This window comes from Drosophila mauritiana, chromosome 3R, assembly GCF_004382145.1.
Source record: "Drosophila mauritiana strain mau12 chromosome 3R, ASM438214v1, whole genome shotgun sequence".
NCBI lineage: Eukaryota > Metazoa > Arthropoda > Insecta > Diptera > Drosophilidae > Drosophila > Drosophila mauritiana.
Window position 1 is genome coordinate 23,463,495 of NC_046670.1, and position 20,818 is coordinate 23,484,312.

At 44.6% G+C, this 20,818-nt stretch overlaps 1 protein-coding gene across 25 annotated transcripts in view; it reads left to right on the forward strand.

Moving 5' to 3' along the window:
- Positions 1-20,818, forward strand: part of LOC117143309 (protein lap4) — a 59,759-nt gene that overhangs the window by 15,531 nt on the left and 23,410 nt on the right. For 12 of the 25 annotated variants that reach the window (XM_033307937.1, XM_033307934.1, XM_033307939.1 and 9 more), the window contains exons 4-19: positions 2,319-2,901; positions 3,197-3,615; positions 4,179-4,253; positions 7,083-7,297; positions 7,662-7,964; positions 8,026-8,105; positions 8,217-8,479; positions 14,587-15,194; positions 15,313-15,513; positions 15,584-15,770; positions 15,898-16,178; positions 17,086-17,370; positions 19,418-19,528; positions 19,799-19,978; positions 20,342-20,500; positions 20,602-20,815. In XM_033307937.1, the coding sequence (XP_033163828.1) occupies positions 2,319-2,901; positions 3,197-3,615; positions 4,179-4,253; positions 7,083-7,297; positions 7,662-7,964; positions 8,026-8,105; positions 8,217-8,479; positions 14,587-15,194; positions 15,313-15,513; positions 15,584-15,770; positions 15,898-16,178; positions 17,086-17,370; positions 19,418-19,528; positions 19,799-19,978; positions 20,342-20,500; positions 20,602-20,815 (4,164 nt within the window). The remainder of the gene's footprint in view (positions 1-2,318; positions 2,902-3,196; positions 3,616-4,178; positions 4,254-7,082; positions 7,298-7,661; positions 7,965-8,025; positions 8,106-8,216; positions 8,480-14,586; positions 15,195-15,312; positions 15,514-15,583; positions 15,771-15,897; positions 16,179-17,085; positions 17,371-19,417; positions 19,529-19,798; positions 19,979-20,341; positions 20,501-20,601; positions 20,816-20,818) is intronic. The other 13 variants (XM_033307945.1, XM_033307927.1, XM_033307933.1 and 10 more) reach the window with 3 other exon arrangements.

The following is a 20,818-nucleotide window of genomic DNA, read 5'->3' on the forward strand; positions in this document are numbered from 1 at the left end:
CGATTTGCGATGTCGTCGTTGTTTGCTGACGTTTCGCGTGGCTTGTTTTATTTTTGATGCCTTTATTTCAGTGATTTTTCTTTTTGTTATATATGTACATATGTGTGTATATGTTCCTGGCACAGTTCTTCTTCATTGATCTTGTCTGGTTTGTTGAAATTTATAAGCGCTTTAAAATGCAAAAATCGCTACCGCATTGTTCCCGAATTGAGCGCTCTCACTTCATAACGATAAAATATGATAAACAAATTAAATACATTTTGTGGGCATTTTCCGTTTCTTTGAAAGGCGCCGCCGCGCCTTTATTGCATAATTGCACAAATTGATTACAATTCCGGACGCTATTTTCCAACTGTGCCGGCGCACCCAGCATTTCCTCTAATTTCCCGTCTCCAAATGAGTTTCCAAATGTGGGGCCCAAAAGTGTGTCCCAATTCGTGTTCCATGTTCCATGTTTGTGTCTGTGTGTGTTAAAGGTCAACGAATTGTTTGTCACCGCCGTTGATCTAATGACCGCCAACTGTGCGGCGCACAGCTGAGCATCTTGTGCTGTTTTGTGTGGCACAGCCATATGTTTCCAATTGCCTTCGTGTGGATGTGGATTTTCCTGCGTTCCGAGATGGGCGAGGTAGGAAAAGCGCCTTGCTGCGTCCATTTGTCTGCAAGTGGCGGGATCCAATTTTGAGTGTTTTGCTTGACGGATTGACGGATGTGTGGGGCTGCTGCTGTTTTTGCTGCGCCAAAAGCTTTTAGGCCTTCAAAAGAGCGCGTGCAGATTGCCAAGGATCGTGGTGCAAAATGGCAAAGACAGATGAACTTCAATAACTGGGAAACTACTGTAAATGCAAATTATCCCTACTGTATAACTTGTTTGAGATCCATTTCATTCTTAATTCTAATAAATTTGATTTGAAAATTAATCTTTGAGACAAGTTGATAAAGCGAAAACACAATGCTTTCCTACACAGCAGTTGGTGTTTCAAGTTGTTCAACTGTAGTATCTATAATTGGCCAGCACATTCAAGGCCATGAACAAGGCCTGCTGCCATTGCACACAATGCAGTCGGGCTGCAAAAACATAAAGATAAATGTCGGTTTATATATTTTTATATAATTTTTAATTAAAGACTGCCGCAGCAGCAGCTCTTGCTCGGGCTGCAGCAATCTGGTTGTGTGGCTGTGTGGCAATATGGCAATGTGGCAAGTAGCAATGCAGTTGCAAATAAATAGCTTATCGGCAACCTGCCACAACTGGTGACATTCCCAGTAAAATGGGGGTCTATGCCTGGCCACATCCGCCGATTGCCACGAGGCCACAGCCTCGCTTCTCCTGCCATTGTGTGTGGCCCACACAACTCGAGCATGTCCTGCCTGCAGGACACCAGCACACCAGCACACATTTCCCCCCTCACTTCCGTCATGTTGTGCTGGCTGGCTGGCCTGTCGCGTCGAGTTCGCGTTGCGGGTCAGTCCCACGTGTCGTATTAGTTGGATTGAATGTGGACACATGGGGCAAGTCAGCCCGCGTTGACCGATGACGATGTTTCGTTTGGTTTGGTTTCGTTTCGTTTCGTATCGTTGCTGTTTCGTTCTTTTCTTCTGGCTTTTCCGGGGGTGTACAAGTGTTTTCCCCCATGTATCTGGGTCAATTTAAACAGTGCTGAAAAGGCTTGAGGCCATCCCACACCTACTGCCACCTGTCGTTTTGCTTTTGCTGCCAGTTATGTGGCTTTTATACGAGGCTCTCGTGGAAAAGCTTTTGTGGGCGTGCTGGTAAACAGCGCACACATACATGTTTACCTCCTGTTTTCCCATTTCCCGGGTCCTTTGCGTGCGCATTTCCGCTTTGGCAGCTCGAAAAATTTATTCGATCAACAAGTTTCGTTTGTCATTTTACGCTTCGTCTCGCTCTATCAGCGCGGGGACAAACAACAATAACGAAAACCTTGGCCAAAAGAGGTGGAAACTCCGCTCTATATACGTATATGCAAAACTTAATAGTTTTTCACAACAAAACTGCCAGACTGCGCAATGAAAATCGTTCGCTTTAAGAGCGAAAAACTGAATTGATAGACAGTGACAAGGCCATATGCGGAAATCTCTCGCTCGGTGGGTCTCATGGAATATTTATAGCAAATTTATTAATATATTAACGCGGCCCTTTGGAGCAATTCATGCGTGAGCAAGTCAATCAGCCGAGCAGATAGAAATGTGTAACCCGATAACCAACGAGCTCGCCTTTGGCTCTGGCTCATTGAAAAGCCATAACAGCAATCAGTAAACAATATGTTTTCCCTTCTTCCCTTTTTTTGTTCCAGATATACCCGACATTCCCGACGATATCAAGCATCTGCAGAGCCTGCAGGTGGCCGATTTCAGTTCGAACCCGATACCCAAGTTGCCCTCGGGCTTCTCCCAGCTAAAGAACCTGACCGTCCTGGGCCTCAACGACATGTCGCTCACCACATTGCCAGCGGATTTTGGCAGTCTGACTCAATTGGAATCCCTGGAGCTTCGCGAGAATCTGCTCAAGCACCTGCCCGAGACAATAAGCCAGCTGACGAAGCTGAAGCGTCTGGATTTGGGCGACAACGAGATCGAGGATCTGCCACCCTATCTGGGTTATCTGCCTGGTCTGCACGAGCTTTGGCTGGATCACAATCAGCTGCAGCGATTGCCGCCAGAGCTGGGACTCCTGACCAAACTGACCTACCTCGATGTCTCCGAAAATCGATTGGAGGAGCTGCCCAACGAGATCAGCGGTCTGGTCAGCCTGACGGACCTCGATCTGGCCCAGAATCTGCTCGAGGCACTGCCCGATGGCATTGCCAAGCTGAGCAGACTGACCATCCTGAAGTTGGATCAGAATCGATTGCAGCGGTTGAACGATACGCTCGGAAAGTGAGTAACTATATTACTTTGATTTTAGATATAGTAGAAGCCAAATTAAATCGTGTAATTGGAAGTTCTTCAAATGCAAAGTCCACATAGTTCAGTTTTTCTGTTCACAACGTTTGCTTATCTTATCGTGGTTATAACACAATATTTGCCAGGCCCAAACAAAATACTTGTTTATATTTAAAAATAGAAACGCTTTCTTCGATACAGTTTTTTGCAAACAAATATTTTTACTTAATTATGTATCTTGCATTCTATTTAACTAAACTATCTTATTCTTTCGCATCCTTTGCTATAGCTGCGAGAACATGCAGGAGCTGATTCTGACCGAGAACTTTCTCTCCGAGCTGCCCGCCTCCATTGGCCAGATGACCAAGTTGAGCAATCTGAACGTGGATCGCAATGCCCTGGAGTACCTGCCCCTGGAGATTGGCCAGTGTGCCAATCTGGGCGTGCTGAGTCTGCGGGACAACAAGCTGAAGAAGCTGCCGCCGGAGCTGGGCAACTGCACCGTGCTGCATGTGCTCGATGTGAGCGGCAATCAGTTGCTGTATCTGCCCTACTCGCTGGTAAATCTGCAGCTGAAGGCCGTCTGGCTGTCGGAGAATCAGTCGCAGCCGCTGCTCACCTTTCAGCCGGACACGGATGCGGAGACGGGCGAACAGGTGTTGTCTTGCTATCTGCTGCCCCAGCAGGAATACCAGCCAATTACCCCAGGTGAGTTTGGATGAGTCAGCACAGAGCTGTATGAGTTGCCCTGTGGTTTAACCCACCCAGTGGTTAAAGGTTGCTCCACATTGGCGCTGTCTGCTCGCGTTGGGCCAAATTTGGCCAAGTTATGTGTCCTTATCAGCACCTGACATAGATTCCACAATGCCCCCAGCCCCGTATCGTTGTGCAATATCTTCCATCTATGCTCGCATTTCCGCGATAAGATAAACCGCGCAAAGTGAGCAAACATCGCCAACAAACGAGCGCTATCCAAGCTCTGTACGTTGTATACCTTTTCCAATCTTATTGGGTGAACCAAAATAAATATACAAAGCAAATCTTTAAAATTCAATTCAATTCAATGTTATTCTCCCAGCAAGTTTTCACCTATATTTGTGACTAAATTTATCTTCTAACCGTGCTTCGGCCAGAGCACTTTTTCCATAATTCTGTTCTAAACTGATTTCGATTATTTTCTTTGCATTCTGCCACGTCACGCGCTCCTTCCAACATTTGCACTCCACTCACCACTCTATTTTATGTTCATCCAATCCAATCGAATCCAAAAGACTATCCACCCATGACGCTTTATAGATCAAGCGAAAAATTTGATTCGACGGAATTCTTCAGTTATCAGCAAAAAGGTTTGCGTTCAGTATTACCTTCTTTGTCAGTATCAATACACGCTATATCTGCCTTGTACAGTTAACAAGCCCATATAGTAGAGTAGCTCGTTTTGGTTTAATGAACTAGTTATGCTAGAAATTATTTTTAAATTCAATTGTTATCAGTTTAAACTCTACTATATTGGCCACATTCATACTTGAAGCATGACCGCTCAGCATTTGCATGCCCGCTTTGTTGTGAATGTGAAATTTAGAACTCATACTTTAATGCTTTCTGATTACGAATGTTCTTTTTATTAGAAAGTTAACTAGTTCCGAATAATAAACCGAACAAGACCTAGAATGATGATAATGATCTAATGGCATACCACACCTAAACAATCTTTCTAACACCCATTCCGGTTGACATTTTAACCACTACAACGCTGTTCACTTGGATTCTTTGCGCCATCGCAGCTCCACAACGCTTTTGGTTTTTGAAACGCATCTTGGTCTGGCCAAAAGCCAGTCAGCATAGACAATGCCTGTGTTGAGTGTTTGAAACAAAAACACTAACCGGTTTTCCCCAACACCAGAAGAAAATGACGTCATGACAACAAGTTGTTGTTTTTTCGTGTATTTTTTTTTGTTTTTCTTATAAGTTTGGTGTCTCAGGACCGGGCGTTGGCTGGAAAACATGAATATATGAATATATATATGTTTTCTATATAGTATAGCCTGAGAATACTCTCACATACGCAACGTAGCGCGATGTATGATAAAAGTGTGTTCGATTTGGCTTGTTTGATTTGATTATGTTATTATTTTGTGTTTATATTCCATTCATTTGACGGCCCATGCGTGTTTCCCATCGCTGATCAGTGCCGTTTTTTGCCGTTGGTTCCCACAGCCTGGAAAAAAACCACTTGGTGGACTGGGGAATGGCCAGCGATTGGGATCTATTTTGCCCCCGAATTGAGCAGTCTTAGCTGCCCACCAGTGGCAGCATGCCAGATCAAAGCGGTCAAATAGACGATTTGTTTGTTTTTGCCTGCGAGTAGCAAGATCGATTGCCGTTTCATCTTCCGACCCAACCATAATCTTTCCAGGCAAATATCCAGAGTATAAAGCCCTGCCATTTGTGGCACTTGAGTGATGTCAACGCTTGTGACGTCATATGGGCAAGGAGTGGCGCTTTTCAATAAAAAAAAACTGGGGCAAGATCGCCGAGCAATGTAATTATGTGTATGACGCTGCGTTGGTTAATAATATTAATCGCCTGGCTTGTTGCGATGTGCTACGTGTGTGTATGCCACCAAAACTAACTGTTGATTAATGGCCTGTCACAGGGGCTACAGTAGGACCTGGCTGGGTTGAATTCAATAGAATACGAAAAAACCCGCTTGAATTGCTTAACACAGTCAGTGAACTCTTTACAACTCCCTTAGCTTTTATAGTTCAAAACGCGAATAAATTGGGTACATTAATACCTGTAGATATGTAAATTTGCTGGCCTAGATCTAAATTCGTTTATCGCCAGTCTTCACTGTGACATTCACTGATTGAGTGCCGCATGATTCAACCTGTATTTGTTGTTACCAATGTTGCTATTGTGGTTTCGGTTCTGTGGCGTAGTTGCTTCCCAATCGAAATGAATGTATAAGTAGATATTGTAACTGTTATTTGGCTTCGAAACTAGTTTTGGCCTATACGATTGCCTATAAATAGCGAATATCATCAGCATATTTGGAGAACAACTTGTCTGGTAGCTTTGCAACCGATCAAGCGATCAATGGTCAATGACGGATTAAGTGGACACACAAATAACACACATAACTCAACCAATTTGGACGGATGTGTGAATAGTTTCAAGATCACGTCGCCATTATTGTTTACCCCGCACATCTTAGAGCCATGTAAGCTATGCTCAAATTATCCAATTAAAGTCATGGGACTCGGGCACGGAAAAACAAGAGGAAATAATTTTAAATGCGGGGCACCCGACACGAAATGGCCTCTTATTATTGTCATTGGCATTACAAGTCGTCTTCTATTTGCATAAATCTTCATCTTGGCGCTTACTTAACTCAGACTCCCCACTGTGGGGCCACTGAATTTGTTTGCCTATGCTAAAATCGGTAACGATTGTAAGTTACGACTGCGCCGGACATTCAGCAAGCGTGGATGTGGATGTGGCTATGGATGCAGCTACTTGGGCTCAGCCAGTGGCACTTCCTGCCTCGAAAAAGCGGTGATTTGCATTTGTTTATTGCCGCAACAGCCATCCATCCCCTGCACTTGCTGCGTAGATAGATTGATTGGCCGCCAGTGGCTTTGGTTCGGGGGGTTTTGGAATCTGAGATTCTCGGGTGGTGGGGAGCACTGATTGCCTGCCTGCCTGCCCCCACATGTTGCAACTTTTATGTTGTTTACCCGTGATTGTGGTGTGAAAAATTTACGGCGCGCACACTTCTCATAAGCACTTGATGGATTAGGCAGTGGACTCGGTTGGTCCAGCAGACCTGGCGAATCTGGCCAAAATGTTTACGCTGCGGCGTCCAAAAATAGTGGTTTGCCTGCTCGTAGTTTTAATGTGTGGTTTATTTATTGATTTGTGCAAAACCAAAAGCGTAGACCATTAAACGTTTTGAATATAAGTCCGTTTGTATATAATAAATATCGTTGTATACATATATTTCATATGTATTATATCTATGTACATAAATATATATCTCCCAACTACGTATTAAAAGTGTGTGCATGGGCATGCAGTTCACTAATCCAAAGCCATTTTGAACCCCACAAAACACCTCGTTGCACTGTTGATTTATATGCTAATGGAATTCGTTTGATTTGCCCCTGAAACAGCCCGTGACCTGGAATCCGATTCGGAGCCGTTCGAGGAGCGCGAACCGTCGCGCACCGTGGTCAAGTTCTCGGAGGAGGCCACTCAGGAGAAGGACACGCCCTTCGTGCGCCAGAACACGCCGCATCCCAAGGATCTCAAGGCCAAGGCGCAGAAGCTGAAGGTGGAGCGCAGTCGGAACGAGGAGCATGCCAATCTGGTCACCCTTCCGGAGGAGGTGAGTTCTGGTGCTAGATTCGATTCGAATGCCAAGCTTCTGCTGTGTTTTCATCGATAGGGGAATTCTAAGCATTTTCCACCGCAAATATACGATTGCTTTGCTTTCATACGTTGTCATGCTTTTTTGGCTGTATACTAATCCTAAAATTAAGCCTAGAGGCTAAGTAGCTTGAGTAGTAATAGACCAAAACTAACTGGGTTTATTATAGAATTATACATTTTTAAACTTTTAAGATTAGATTGTAACTTACACACACATTACAGATTGCCTTGTGTAGAATTTAATTTTACTCACTTTGGTAGCGGAGCTGTAGAGTGCCATGTAGAGTCAAGTAAATTAAAATGTCCCTTTTCCTCTCCAGAACGGCACCAAGTTAGCCGAGACTCCAACCGAGACCCGAACCATTGCAAATAATCACCAACAGCAGGCACACCCAGTGCAGCAACCAATCGTTGGTGTAAATTCCAAGCAACCAGTGGTTGTGGGTGTAGTCACTCCAACCACGACGACAGTCGCCCCAACCGGCGTACAGGGTGGCTCAGAGGGAGCCAGCTCCACCGCCAACAATGTGAAGGCGGCAACAGCAGCTGTGGTGGCTGAATTAGCAGCCACTGTTGGTGGAGGTGATGAGGTCCAGGATGATGACGAGCAGGAGGATGAGTTTGTAAGTTTTAAGATGGGTAAATAAAACATTTCCTTCTACAACCCTTAAATCTCCATCTTAGGAATCCGATCGCCGCGTGGGCTTTCAAGTGGAGGGCGAAGATGATGACTTTTACAAGAGGCCACCCAAATTACACAGAAGGTAAGGAAATTAAATCAAATAAATGGAATCTAAATTAGATATTGGAAGATCGTTGGATCTATTTTGACTATTCGGCAATAATAATATAATACTATATAATTTCTTACTTAGGGATACTCCGCATCACCTGAAGAATAAGCGTGTCCAGCATTTAACCGACAAGCAGGCCAGTGAAATCTTGGCCAATGCCCTAGCCACCCAGGAGCGGAACGATACCACACCGCAGCACTCGCTGTCCGGCAAAGTGACATCACCAATTGAGGAGGAGGAGCAGCTGGAGGTAGAGCAGGAGCAGCAACAGCAGCAGCATCCCTTCGACTCCTCACTCTCGCCCATTTCGGCTGGGAAAACAGCAGAGGCTAGCACCGACCCAGGTAAATACCGAAATTGTTTCAATTAATTACATTTATATTGCTCTATCTCTGAGAACTGTGTCCAAAACAGCCAAAGTGCTTTGGGTGCAGCTTGGGATAGCCAGGCATTGATGGGAAATCGATATGAAAGTGGGCGGGCACTGGTAATTTTCACTCATTTGCCAACTGGGTGACCCGTAAGAGCAGACACTGAAGTGGAAACTTAATTGGCATCCTCTCGGACCACTTTTTAGATGCAAAATGAAACCACAAAGGGACCACCCATGCCGCCTCTTAATTGTTTCAGCTCTCCACACGCCAACCAAACATACATACACTCCACTCTTTTTTTTGGGTCTATGCCTCATCAATGGGGCAGTACTTCCGACATAATTATATCAGCAGAAAAAAAAAGAGAGGTTAATAGCAAGAGAGCCAAGTCGATTAAAAGCGCGTTATGGCAGCGGCATACTACAGGTGTAGAAACCGAGTTGGGCTTGTGAAATACACGCAACAGTTGAGCGTTAACATGGCCTATAAATAGGCAAGGCACGTAGTGTTTGCCTGCTTATCAGGTAACGATATCAGCTTGCAAAAGCTGATAAAAAAATGAGCAGAGATAGTGAAAAACTGTGCAAACCTCACTCAAAACAGAGGGTAAACAAGCAAAGAGAGCGCCGAATGGCGATAAAAAATGTGGTGCAAATGAAACCGAAATGAGTTGCCTCATTATACACATATGCGGCTAGGGCTATATTGGTGTGGCTACCTGGGAAAACTGTGAGTGAGAAGAGAGTTACGGAGAGACTAGAGTCTAGAGACCAGAGACCACATCGAGTGCAATTGCCAGACTTTGCGACCGGGTCTGGGCGTTTGGCCCACTCGCCGCCTGCTTTAGTCATTCTTCAGTTACGCTTGCGTTTTGTCAACGTCGCGAGAGACGCGCTACATTCGTCAGCAGCTCAACGTATATTTGCACTTGTTATTATACGGTTTTTTATTATTTTTGTTTGCTTCTCAGTTGGCATTCAAAACAGAGAGCGAGCCAAGATATACCGAGATCTTGGCCAATAACAATAGCAGAAGCTTCTCACGCAAATATCAACGCCTTGACTTAGTCATAAAAGCGGAGGAAAACAACATTTCATTGTTAAATACTTCTCCGGAGGAGAGTGTGAAATGTATTTTCTTCGGCTTTACTTTTTCTGCTTACGTGTTTTGTTGTCCCGAGCGAATATTGTTATCGATTTTTGTCTGCTGTCTGCCATAATTCCTTTATGGCGGTGTAGAGAAGGAGGCAGCGGGTCATTCGTCTGGAAAGTTTCTCACGTTGCGCATACGCAGCGTATGATGGCCCGAGGTCGTAATTGAATTTCAGCTGCAGTTCTCCGTCGATTCAAGTGTTCAAGGTTGGGAAGCGGAACAGAAGGAAGGGAAACCCCTTGGGCCAAGTAGCCATCCCTATTTGCATATCGGCTGCAGTGCATATCCCCGAAAATGAGCTACTTGAAAGTAAATTTAGTCTTGTTTATATAGCAAGCGTTGCCGGGTTTTCTGTTGGATATTTGCAGATGGCAAACATGAAAAGTGTGCTTGGTTCGGTTCGCTTGTGTGCATATCCGGTTTCCCGGAATTTCCTTCGCCTTTGCACAGATTTTTCTGGCAAGATATTGCAACCGCTTCGGCAATACAATCAACATTTGCACAATTCCTTTGACATTTCTACGCTCATGTCCTCTATTTTTATAAATTTTTTACTGGATTCCGGCAAACAATGAGCTGCATTTGCTGCACATTTCCTGCAGGATTCTTAAAGCACGGTTACCTTCTTTTTCGAAATAGAATGACATGGTACCGTCCGAGTCGACAAATGTTGGCCAATAAATAAACCGTTGATAAGCTCAAGGCAATGGCATTCATTACTTATGTATTGTATCGTTGATTGCATGGGATTCTTATTGAATTTTTCCCGCAGTATGTTGCGTGTTCGTCAATGTGCTTGTACATATATTTATATATGATTCTTTGTCGGTTTTCCGGTTTGTTTGTTTGCTGCGCCCTTTTCATCACTGATGTAACAAAGTATGCATTATTATTTGCTGTTCTCTTGCAGCTCTTGTGCAAACAGCAATTTAAACTATTTGCAGTTGGCATTCCTTCTATCATGGGCATCAAACAAACACGATTTCGATTTGGATTTTGGCTTGCCGAATGTTTAAGTTTTGCGAATGGAATCATAGCCCTGAACTCTCAGGCCTTGTGCTTTTCACAGTTGCATGCTAAGTTTATCGTTTAAACCGCCACTCCCCAGTGGTAGAATTTTCCCAACCCCCTGCCATCAGTCGTGACAGTTTTCTCTCCCCTTAAAATAAGAGAAGAAAAAAAAACCGTCTTCCCATTTTCGCGCTAGAAAACAAACAAAAATGCAATAAACGCCAGCTGCAGCGGAGAAGCGAGGAGCCTGTTCGGGTCAAAGAATTTCACTGCGTATTTTCCAATATTTTCGCCGCCATGTTGATAGCATGGAAATGTGGAAAATTCGAGTAATTGTCAGTGAGGTGGCTGTCTGTGTCCCAGCAAGCCGAACCAAACCAAACCAAGCGAACATTGGTTTGTCAACAAACATGGATGCGGGAATGTGACGACCTGAATTGTTGCCCTCAAAATGCAATCAAAATGAACGCACACCGAGCTGTTTTCATTACCAAAAGGGCTCTTCGCGCCCATGATATCATCCGTTTCGTTTTAAGCACATTAATCAGTACGCAAACCTGTGCTGCCCCACTGATATCGGGAAATAACGCATACGACAGGTGGATCAAGGTCATTACCTACCACTTGACTTTGCTGTACTCTGGGCTGGGTTGGTCCCCCCTTTTGTAATGTTCCTACGTATGTGTCCAAAAATTTCGTAATGATTCAGAGCTGCCTTATCGCCAGTTTGTTTTACTACTACGGTTTCGTTTTGTTTCATTTTCCCCCCTTTCTGGGCCTTCTTGTTTTGCTTTATCACATTGGCTTAGGCATTCCAAAGTTTGATTAGATAGCAGTGTTTTGAACGCACACCCCTTTAAAAAAAAATCGCTCCATTTTAGTGAAAATCGAAAGAGAAGAGACAGTTTTGATGGAGGAAGCTTAGTATGGCTTTGTTGTCGGAATATTCCTGGGTGATTTTATGATGCTCCCATAAAAACTTTGTTCATTAATTTTTGTCGCCACATTTAAGCGGACGTCGCACGGTCGTTTTTGTTGATTTGCAAAGCTTAACACTCGCAATTTGTCAGAGGCTGCAGCATCGCTACCCGCCGTTTAACCTGGTCGACAATTAATCATGGAACCTGCCAGCACTCCACAACTATGGCATTTTCCATAAGCGCACGAAAACAAAATAAGACCACAAAAAATTCAGATCTCGTGGATTCCAAAAGGGCTTTAAGTCGTTTTAAGCGCACTCGAAGCATTGATCTCTTGCCATTGATAATGTCGGGGTAATTAAAATCGATTGATTCGATGCGGTCATTGGCTTAAATTCCATGGACAGCGAAATTTGCATGGAAGGGGAAAAGTTCCTGTCTTTTTCTTTGTTTCCACTTGTCATAACAAATGTGACAAGTTGAAGCTCCTGGAGAGTGCCGTCCACATCTTGGCCACAGAATACCGTGGTGAAAAAAAATAGTCGAGTGAAATATGATTTCTGCCTTTTGGCATGTGTCCATGCTGTGGGCTAATTTCCCAGGGACAGAGACGAAGACTTCTGCCACATGGTCATTTACATATAAATGACAAAACAAAAAGAGAGCAGCGAACTGGCGAAGCTGCAGAATTCCCGACCCGTGCCATTGATTTGGACTTTGGCATTTGTCAGCTGGCAGCAGATTCCGATTTGGGATTGCTATTGCGATTCATAACCAGCGTGCAAATGCTAATGCATTCGGGAAATCATCATTTCTTATTGCCACCTCTTCGTTTTACGAGTTGCTCTCTCCTCGTCTGTTGGTGTTTTTAAATTTTTATATGTTTATGTTTATGCCATTTATTTTACGGGTGACGAAGGACAAAAACGATGGCCTTACTTCGTTCGGGGCTCACCTCATTGAGCTGCACGCGTGATGTCATCGTAAAATGCTTAAATGCCCGCTTAAGTGGGTGCCGCAAAAAGTTCGCAGGCACTCTGGCAATCAGTAAAATAAGAAGTCTGATAAGAAATATGAGGAAAACAAATGGTCTTATGCGATCCTTCTTGTGCAGTTCCTGTTCCAGTTCGTATTAAAACTTCACTTTCCCTGCCTCGCCCCGCAGAAAGATTGCCTACATTCCGGCGTCCTCAGGAACCGGAATGAAAACACACACAGCACGTGTCATTTGCTCTCCTCCCCCGGAAAAAAATCTTATTTTGTTTTATGGCTTTTTCTCTGGTTATTGTTGTCTCGGACCGTTTTTCTCCCACTCATCTGGGTGGAAAGCATGAAAAGATGGCTTTATTCCGAACGTATGCATGTGGGGCCGAAATATATGTATACATATCCATAAAAATATCTTTCGGTTACACATTTGTCCGGCAATTCAGAGAGTCAAATTGAGAATGAAGGAGATGAGTTGTTGGCATTTAAAACATTTAAACAGCATACTTTGCTGCCACAACACCTTCGCTTAAGCTTCTACCCCATTGAAATTGTTGAATTATGAAGCACAAACAAATTTGGGTCTGTAAGCAAAGAAATTCAAATTTGCTGAATACCCCACTCAACTTACCAAACTCAATAATGGTACATTGAGTGAATGGCAATGGTTTGGTTTGCAGGTGTAGTAGACTGAAATCCGGCAATATTAATGTTGACTTGACAGGCAGACAGGAGTCGATGGAGGTGAGGCTCGAGCTGAGTGCCCCTGTCTTTTCATTTATGCATTGATTAACATGAAAACTCGCATACAATTACAGAGTGAAATTGTCTCAAGAGCCGACTCTCTGTTTTCCCCGTCCCGCCATCCTGGCGAGTCCTTGACAGTCGGTGGACGCGGAGATGGGGAAAAGAAAATGATTTTGTTGGCCAAAGTGCCGACGGATTTATTGAGTGCAAATCAGCAATAGCGAAAATGAAAGCAATAAATGTGCTTCTGAGAAGGGAAAAGTTACTGGTACTCATCTTTCTTACACCACCTGCTTCTCAGCCTGTTTTATTTTTTCGACCTGAGGGACGTCTGAGAGTTTTCTGGCAGACTTTCTGTTTATTTATTTAATAATTATATAAAGTCGTTTTCTCAGCTGGGGGACTTGAGGGGTTTCATCCAAGGTCGTTGCTTTAATGCCTGATTCTAGTGGGGGGAAGCGGTTCATTGACTGCTGTTTATGGCCAAGTACCAGATGCTGTTGGCCAACTTTTGGTCATTCAATTTAAATGTCATCATGGCAAAATTTATGCTAAACACGAATCCTTTTATTTATTTGCATAGTGAGAGATGTTTCAAATTTGATTAAATCATCGCAATAAATGTGTAATCTCACTGATGCCCTATCGCATTGATGGGGTTTTCCGTTCCAATGCACTTGAATGGATGCATATGGTTTACCCACTTAGCCAGCAGTCCGTGCTTTTATCTATTCCTCTGGCAGACACAGATCGATTGCGCTCCTTTAGCTACTCGGTAGCGTTAAAAGTTAGCTTCGCATATTAAAAAGTGCAGTCAAATAAAAAATAGGTTGCCTCACAACATACACACGGTGTCTGGACAAGATGCCTGGCAGCTGCTTATATTAAAAAGTGCACTCAGATAAAAAGCAAATAAGCAAACCATGTTCAATGTCAAAATCAAAGTCAAAGAGGGCAACAACACCCTGCCCCGAAATGGCCAGCGCAGCAACGGCAACTTTAGCTACTCCGGAGCTGGAAGTGGTCGTAATAGTCCGGCGATGAGTAGCCTGCGCAGCTCACTGGCCTCCTCCAATCGGAGTCCCAGTGGATCACTGCAGAGAAAGGGCAAAAGAGTACGGATTGTGACCAGCTATGATCCCGTGGATCGGGATTACGAGAGACAGAGGCAGCATTATGGTAAAAATCCGGGGATTTAGAAATATAAATATATATCCACATAAAACTCTGATATTAAGTAAATATTTTTCATTCTTCCAGACAACTTGGATGGCGTTACGGAGCTCCGTTTGGAGCAGTACGAAATCCACATCGAGCGCACTGCAGCTGGATTGGGTCTGAGCATTGCCGGTGGCAAGGGCTCAACGCCCTTTAAGGGTGACGATGATGGCATCTTCATATCAAGGGTTACCGAGGCGGGACCCGCTGATCTGGCTGGCCTTAAAGTGGGCGACAAGGTTATCAAGGTCAACGGGATTGTTGTCGTGGATGCGGATCACTACCAAGCGGTGCAGGTGTTAAAAGCCTGCGGTGCCGTACTTGTTTTGGTGGTACAGCGTGAGGTGACTCGCTTGATTGGCCACCCCGTGTTTAGCGAGGATGGCAGTGTGTCCCAAATCTCGGTCGAGACGCGACCACTGGTGGCGGATGCCCCTCCAGCTGCATCCATTAGCCACGAGCGTTACATCCCGGCACCCATTGAAATTGTGCCCCAACAGCAGCACCCACAGCAACAGCAACAGCAGCCCATTCAGCAGGTGGCCCCAACGCATAGCTATTCGGGCAACGTGTTTGCCACACCCACTGCCGCACAAACGGTGCAGCCTGCTGCGTCTGCTGCGCCCAACGGATTGCTACTGAATGGCAGGGTGTGTAATCCATGAAAACCCCTAACCAAATCCACATCTCTGATATTTCACTCGTTTCCCTCTACTGTCTCTTACTATTTGTGATTGATTTCTGGTTTTCGATGTGCGGTCATTCCAGGAGGCGCCACTGAGCTACATCCAGCTGCACACAACGCTCATCCGCGATCAGATTGGCCAAGGACTGGGCTTCAGCATTGCGGGCGGAAAGGGGTCGCCGCCGTTCAAGGACGACTGCGATGGCATTTTCATATCCCGCATCACGGAGGGCGGACTAGCGTACCGCGATGGAAAAATTATGGTGGGCGACCGGGTGATGGCGGTGAGTGGGAGGCGTTCCAGAGCCGGACGTTTCAATCTCTGACCCAGGCTAATGGCATTTCCCTGTACAGATTAACGGCAACGATATGACTGAAGCCCATCATGACGCAGCCGTCGCCTGTTTGACTGAACCGCAGCGATTTGTGCGTTTGGTGTTGCAACGCGAGTACAGAGGTCCACTGGAACCACCGACGAGTCCGCGAAGTCCGGCAGTGCTCAACTCTTTGAGCCCCTCCGGATATCTGGCCAACCGACCAGGTGGGTAATCAATAGATTTGAACTTTAGCAACTTATTGCTCGAAAATACTGAGCATTGGTTTTTATGTACTTGTATTCTTCATGCGCTTTAAATAACCAATGGTTTTCTCACCTCTATTTCCAACAGCTAATTTCAGCCGATCGGTGGGGGAAGTTGAGCAGCCGTACAAGTACAACACCCTGGCTACGACCACGCCCACACCGAAGTCCACTGTGCCAGCTAGTATTAGCAACAATAATAACACTCTGCCCAGCAGCAAGACCAATGGATTTGCCACCGCTGCTGCCACGATAGACAGTTCCACGGGGCAACCGGTGCCCGCTCCCCGTCGCACCAACTCCGTTCCAATGGGAGATGGAGACACTGGGGCGGGCTCCACCACCAGTGGCGATTCTGGCGAGGCTCAGGTAAGGAAGTTGGATAATTAACTTTAGTAGTTGCGTAGACTATAGTCTAGTTACCTGTTTAGCCAGTTGCACGTCATTTTAATGTTGCCCATAAGCTCGTTACCTTACTTTTTTGTTTTCTACAATCATGATCAGTCGGTAGGATTAAGATAAAACCAAAATGTATATGCTTGCGCTGCAGTATCTTACCTATATTTCTAATCAGCCTAAAAGGTAAGTAACCAAAATTTAAATGTAATATTAACAAAAAACTGCAGCGCAAGTCGTCCAAGCAAATTGTTGTTGATATTTGGCGTACAAAAACCAAAATTCAAAACTTAAACATGAACACACTAAATAGTCATAAGATACCTAATATGTGCTAATCCATTTCTCCGCCAGATTATCAATTACTCATAACCCTAGCTGCTAGATCTATATATTTGCTCATCTACTCGTATGTATAACGAAATTGTTTGTGTTTGTTTTGCATGTGCCCTGTGCGCCTTGTCTGTCCTCCCAATATATGCTATATGCTCATTTTGCATACATAGTCGAATATATATATTATTATCGACCGATTAGACACTAAGTTTGCACCGATTTATGTCCCAGCTTTAAAGCACCCATCGAGAAAAAGAGTCAAAATGCTAGGAGGCGTTTGCAGAAATGTATCTAAATTAATGATTAATGATTCATAGTTAGGCACGTTAGCTTAGTTCTAGATCTAACGATGGCTTCATAGCCCATCATCAAAAGTGAAACCAAAATTTACAAAAACCAACATATTTTTGTTTCTTTTTCTCTGATCAACCACCACCCCCTCCAAAAACCAAAAACTTGCTTAAAACCGATATTTCCGAATACTTTGCTAAATCCAAAAACCACGTAACAACCAACGTACATACCCAACCACGACCGTGAGCAGCCCTCCTCGTTGCGACCGCTGACCAGCGATGATTTTCAGGCGATGATCCCGGCACACTTCCTCAGCGGTGGCAGTCAGCATCAGGTGCATGTGGCCCGGCCCAACGAGGTGGGCGTGAGTGCCGTCACGGTGAATGTGAATAAGCCCCAGCCGGACCTGCCCATGTTCCCGGCGGCACCCACCGAACTTGGCCGCGTCACCGAGACGATCACCAAGTCCACGTTCACGGAGACGGTGATGACGCGCATCACCGACAATCAGTTGGCGGAGCCGCTTATCAGTGAGGTGACTATCTCCACATCCCGCATACACTAGAAGCGCGTACAGTCGCTGCCCAGAGTCCAAGAGTTAATGAATCGTTGTGTAAAAGTCACAAGCAAAGTTATCCGGACACGGACACACATTATCCTGTAGCTCAGATGACCTGAAAATATGTAACAAAAAAAAAAAACCTATATAGCGTATCCAGGCACGGAATTCGAGCTTTTCTCGTTACCGCACATAAGCACGCACAATCCACCCGTACATGATGCACAACAACACACACCAAAATTGATTTAATTTAATTCTAAATTAATTTATGATTTATACTCCCCACAATTGGCACACTTTGACCTATTGGCCGCGCTTCCCATTTTCAATTTGAATTTGCTAAATAAATATATGTGCGTTTTGCAAACGATTTGATTTAACTATTGGTCAGAGGCCCCCGTTTGAGACGCTGAGTTCATCTATGTTTCATGCCAAGCATTATGCAAAACATGCACATTTACAAGAGTTGTGATTGCTCCGACTAATTGAGTAGCAGTTGAGATTAAGTTGGTTATGGCACGGAGCTGGAAACTACAATTAAGCGATTAATCAATTCAATTTAATTCAATTAAATGTGGAAGAACTTTGGCATGCCACTCGTTTCTGTACTAAGTTAACTTTCCCTCTACTAACACTGGATAAATATAATTTTCCAACTGTTCCACAAAAATCCTGGCTTATGTTTCCTTTGCAAATAACTTGAAACCAACAAAAATATCCATTTATGTGGGTATTAGCCTTAATGCTTTCGAGGGGTTCTTAAATGTATATTTTTTGTTACTAAGTGCTGCTACAATTTTTGATAGCCTTGGCCAACACTTGAATATTTAGTGTCCTTTGGAAGTAACCGAATCTATTGAAGTGAGCGGCAAAGCGCCTTCGTTTTGAACGACAGAATGGTTTACTCACTCACTTTTCGTAGAGCCACTCGAGTGTCATTGCCGACGTGATGCAAATCCCGGCAAGAAATTCCAGAGACTCTGTGCATGTGGCCAGCTTTGTCACTTGCCACTTGCAGCATAAATAACTAAACCGGCAAACTATGCTACATGCATACTATATCCTTAAATAATAAAGTGAGCGCATGCCGAAAAAAGATTTAGAAACTCTAAATGACTCCCAAGAGTTCCCAACAGCGTTTATTTTGTGTGCAGCAGAGTGTGGCCATAAGTAAACTTTAAATATTTCTGTTTGCCTCGCAATCTTCATCCGTGTGTCTGTCTCCGGGGCACTGATAAATAAAACATTTAATTGTTTTTAATTTACTTTCCCCTTCTGCGTTTGCATTCCGCTTTGGAGCGAGATATCCGTTGGCTTCGAACTCGAAAGAATTCAATTTCTTCGAGGTAATTGGCAAGAGTTAGTAGCAGTTAGCCGAGTACATGTGTTTATTTGGCATTTTGACACGAATGAGCCTTTGTGGATATGTCAGCTCTCAGGAGATAGTTCCGAGTTTCCCGGCAATGAATATAAAACAGAAATATTATGCTTTGATGTTGCAATATGCCAGCACTTGAGCTAAACGATGCTCACCTCAACCACAGGAGCCGCAAAAGCTTTGTTTAAATCTGTGTGAAAATGCGTGAGCCAGGAAAATTCAGCATGAAGTGGGCGTGGTTTCACCCACTCTTTTTGCATGTTGTTTAATCTAAAATTAAGTTATTCATAAGAACAGCACAAAACGTATTCATTATTTATTGAATGTGAATCACTCTTGGTACTCGGTTTTTATGTTTAATGAATGCTTCGACTTAAGTGCATGACTTTGTTTTTTGGTGTTTGGCTTGGCTTGTCTTGGTTTTTGTGTCTCACCAAGGGAAACTCCCTGAAATTGTATGTACATTTTAATATAAATATCACCAACAATTTTGCACCACCATTGAACGCCAGCACATGAGCACCCTTCATCCATGGACTCACCCAATACACGGCAGACTCAGTAGGATTCTTAGCGTTAGGCCCATTGATCTGTGTTAATTTTGTGATGTGCTAACACGATTTTTAATTGTCTGTCCTCTAGGAGGTTGTGCTGCCCAAGAACCAGGGCTCCCTGGGATTCAGCATCATCGGCGGCACGGATCATTCCTGTGTGCCCTTCGGCACTCGAGAGCCTGGCATTTTCATATCGCACGTAAGTACAGAAGGATAGATTAACTAACAATTACCTGCAGCAGCAGCTGGCAAAAAAGTTTTCGAATTAAAACACTCGAGTGGCCGCAACTTGCGAATGCAAATGAGCTGCTGCCGCTGCTGCTGCTGCAGAACAATTGTTCAGAATCCAGTGGCTCGTAGGATGGCTTCATTATAAGCAGCCAACTAAGCCAGCTGCCTGCTCGAAAGTTTCAAGTCTTTTGGCCATTTATGAGTATCCCCTGGGGTTTCTCCTCCTTAAATCGGACAGATTGTGCCCGGCGGGATTGCCTCCAAGTGCGGCAAGCTGCGCATGGGCGATCGCATATTGAAAGTCAACGAGGCGGATGTTTCCAAGGCCACACATCAGGATGCGGTTCTGGAGCTGCTGAAGCCAGGTGATGAAATCAAGCTGACCATTCAACACGACCCACTGCCGCCAGGATTCCAGGTAAGTTTCGTGGTCTGGCAAAGTCCTTATTAGCCCATTTTAGACTGCTTTTGTACTGTAAATATGTATATACGCTTCGGATCTACTTCTTACTCCTCCTCTATAATCAAATTTTTGTATACTCTGCCACTGCTCACAAACAAATTCAAAACGCACAGAGCATAGAAGTAGTTTATGTAAAAACAGAGGTAAGCTCCTCTTGGCTTTCAGTGAGGAAATATTTGCAATTAGTCAAATGCCTTTTCCTAAACTTTTTGTTTGCTTTGTTTCGACCTGACGAGAGTCCCAATTGTTATTTGTCAGCGTTTAAGCCGAGTCCATGCTCATTTCCATTCTTTCCTAATTGTTAATTGTAAATCGCAGGAAGTGCTACTCAGCAAGGCGGAGGGCGAACGTTTGGGCATGCACATCAAGGGCGGCTTGAATGGCCAGCGCGGTAATCCCGCCGATCCCTCCGACGAAGGCGTCTTCGTGTCCAAAATTAACTCGGTCGGTGCGGCCAGACGGGACGGAAGGCTTAAGGTAACGTACTGCTCCTGTCTTGGGCGATTACGGCTCGCCCACCTTTTGTTGTCTGGGGAAAAGCTCGATTGAAACTTTTGCTGCTACACCTTTTGCTTCAGGTGGGCATGCGTCTGCTCGAGGTTAATGGACACTCGCTGCTGGGCGCCTCGCACCAGGATGCGGTCAATGTGCTGCGCAACGCTGGCAACGAGATTCAATTGGTCGTCTGCAAAGGCTACGACAAGTCCAATTTAATTCATTCCATTGGCCAGGCCGGCGGCATGAGCACTGGCTTCAACTCGTCTGCATCCTGCAGCGGTGGCAGTCGCCAAGGTA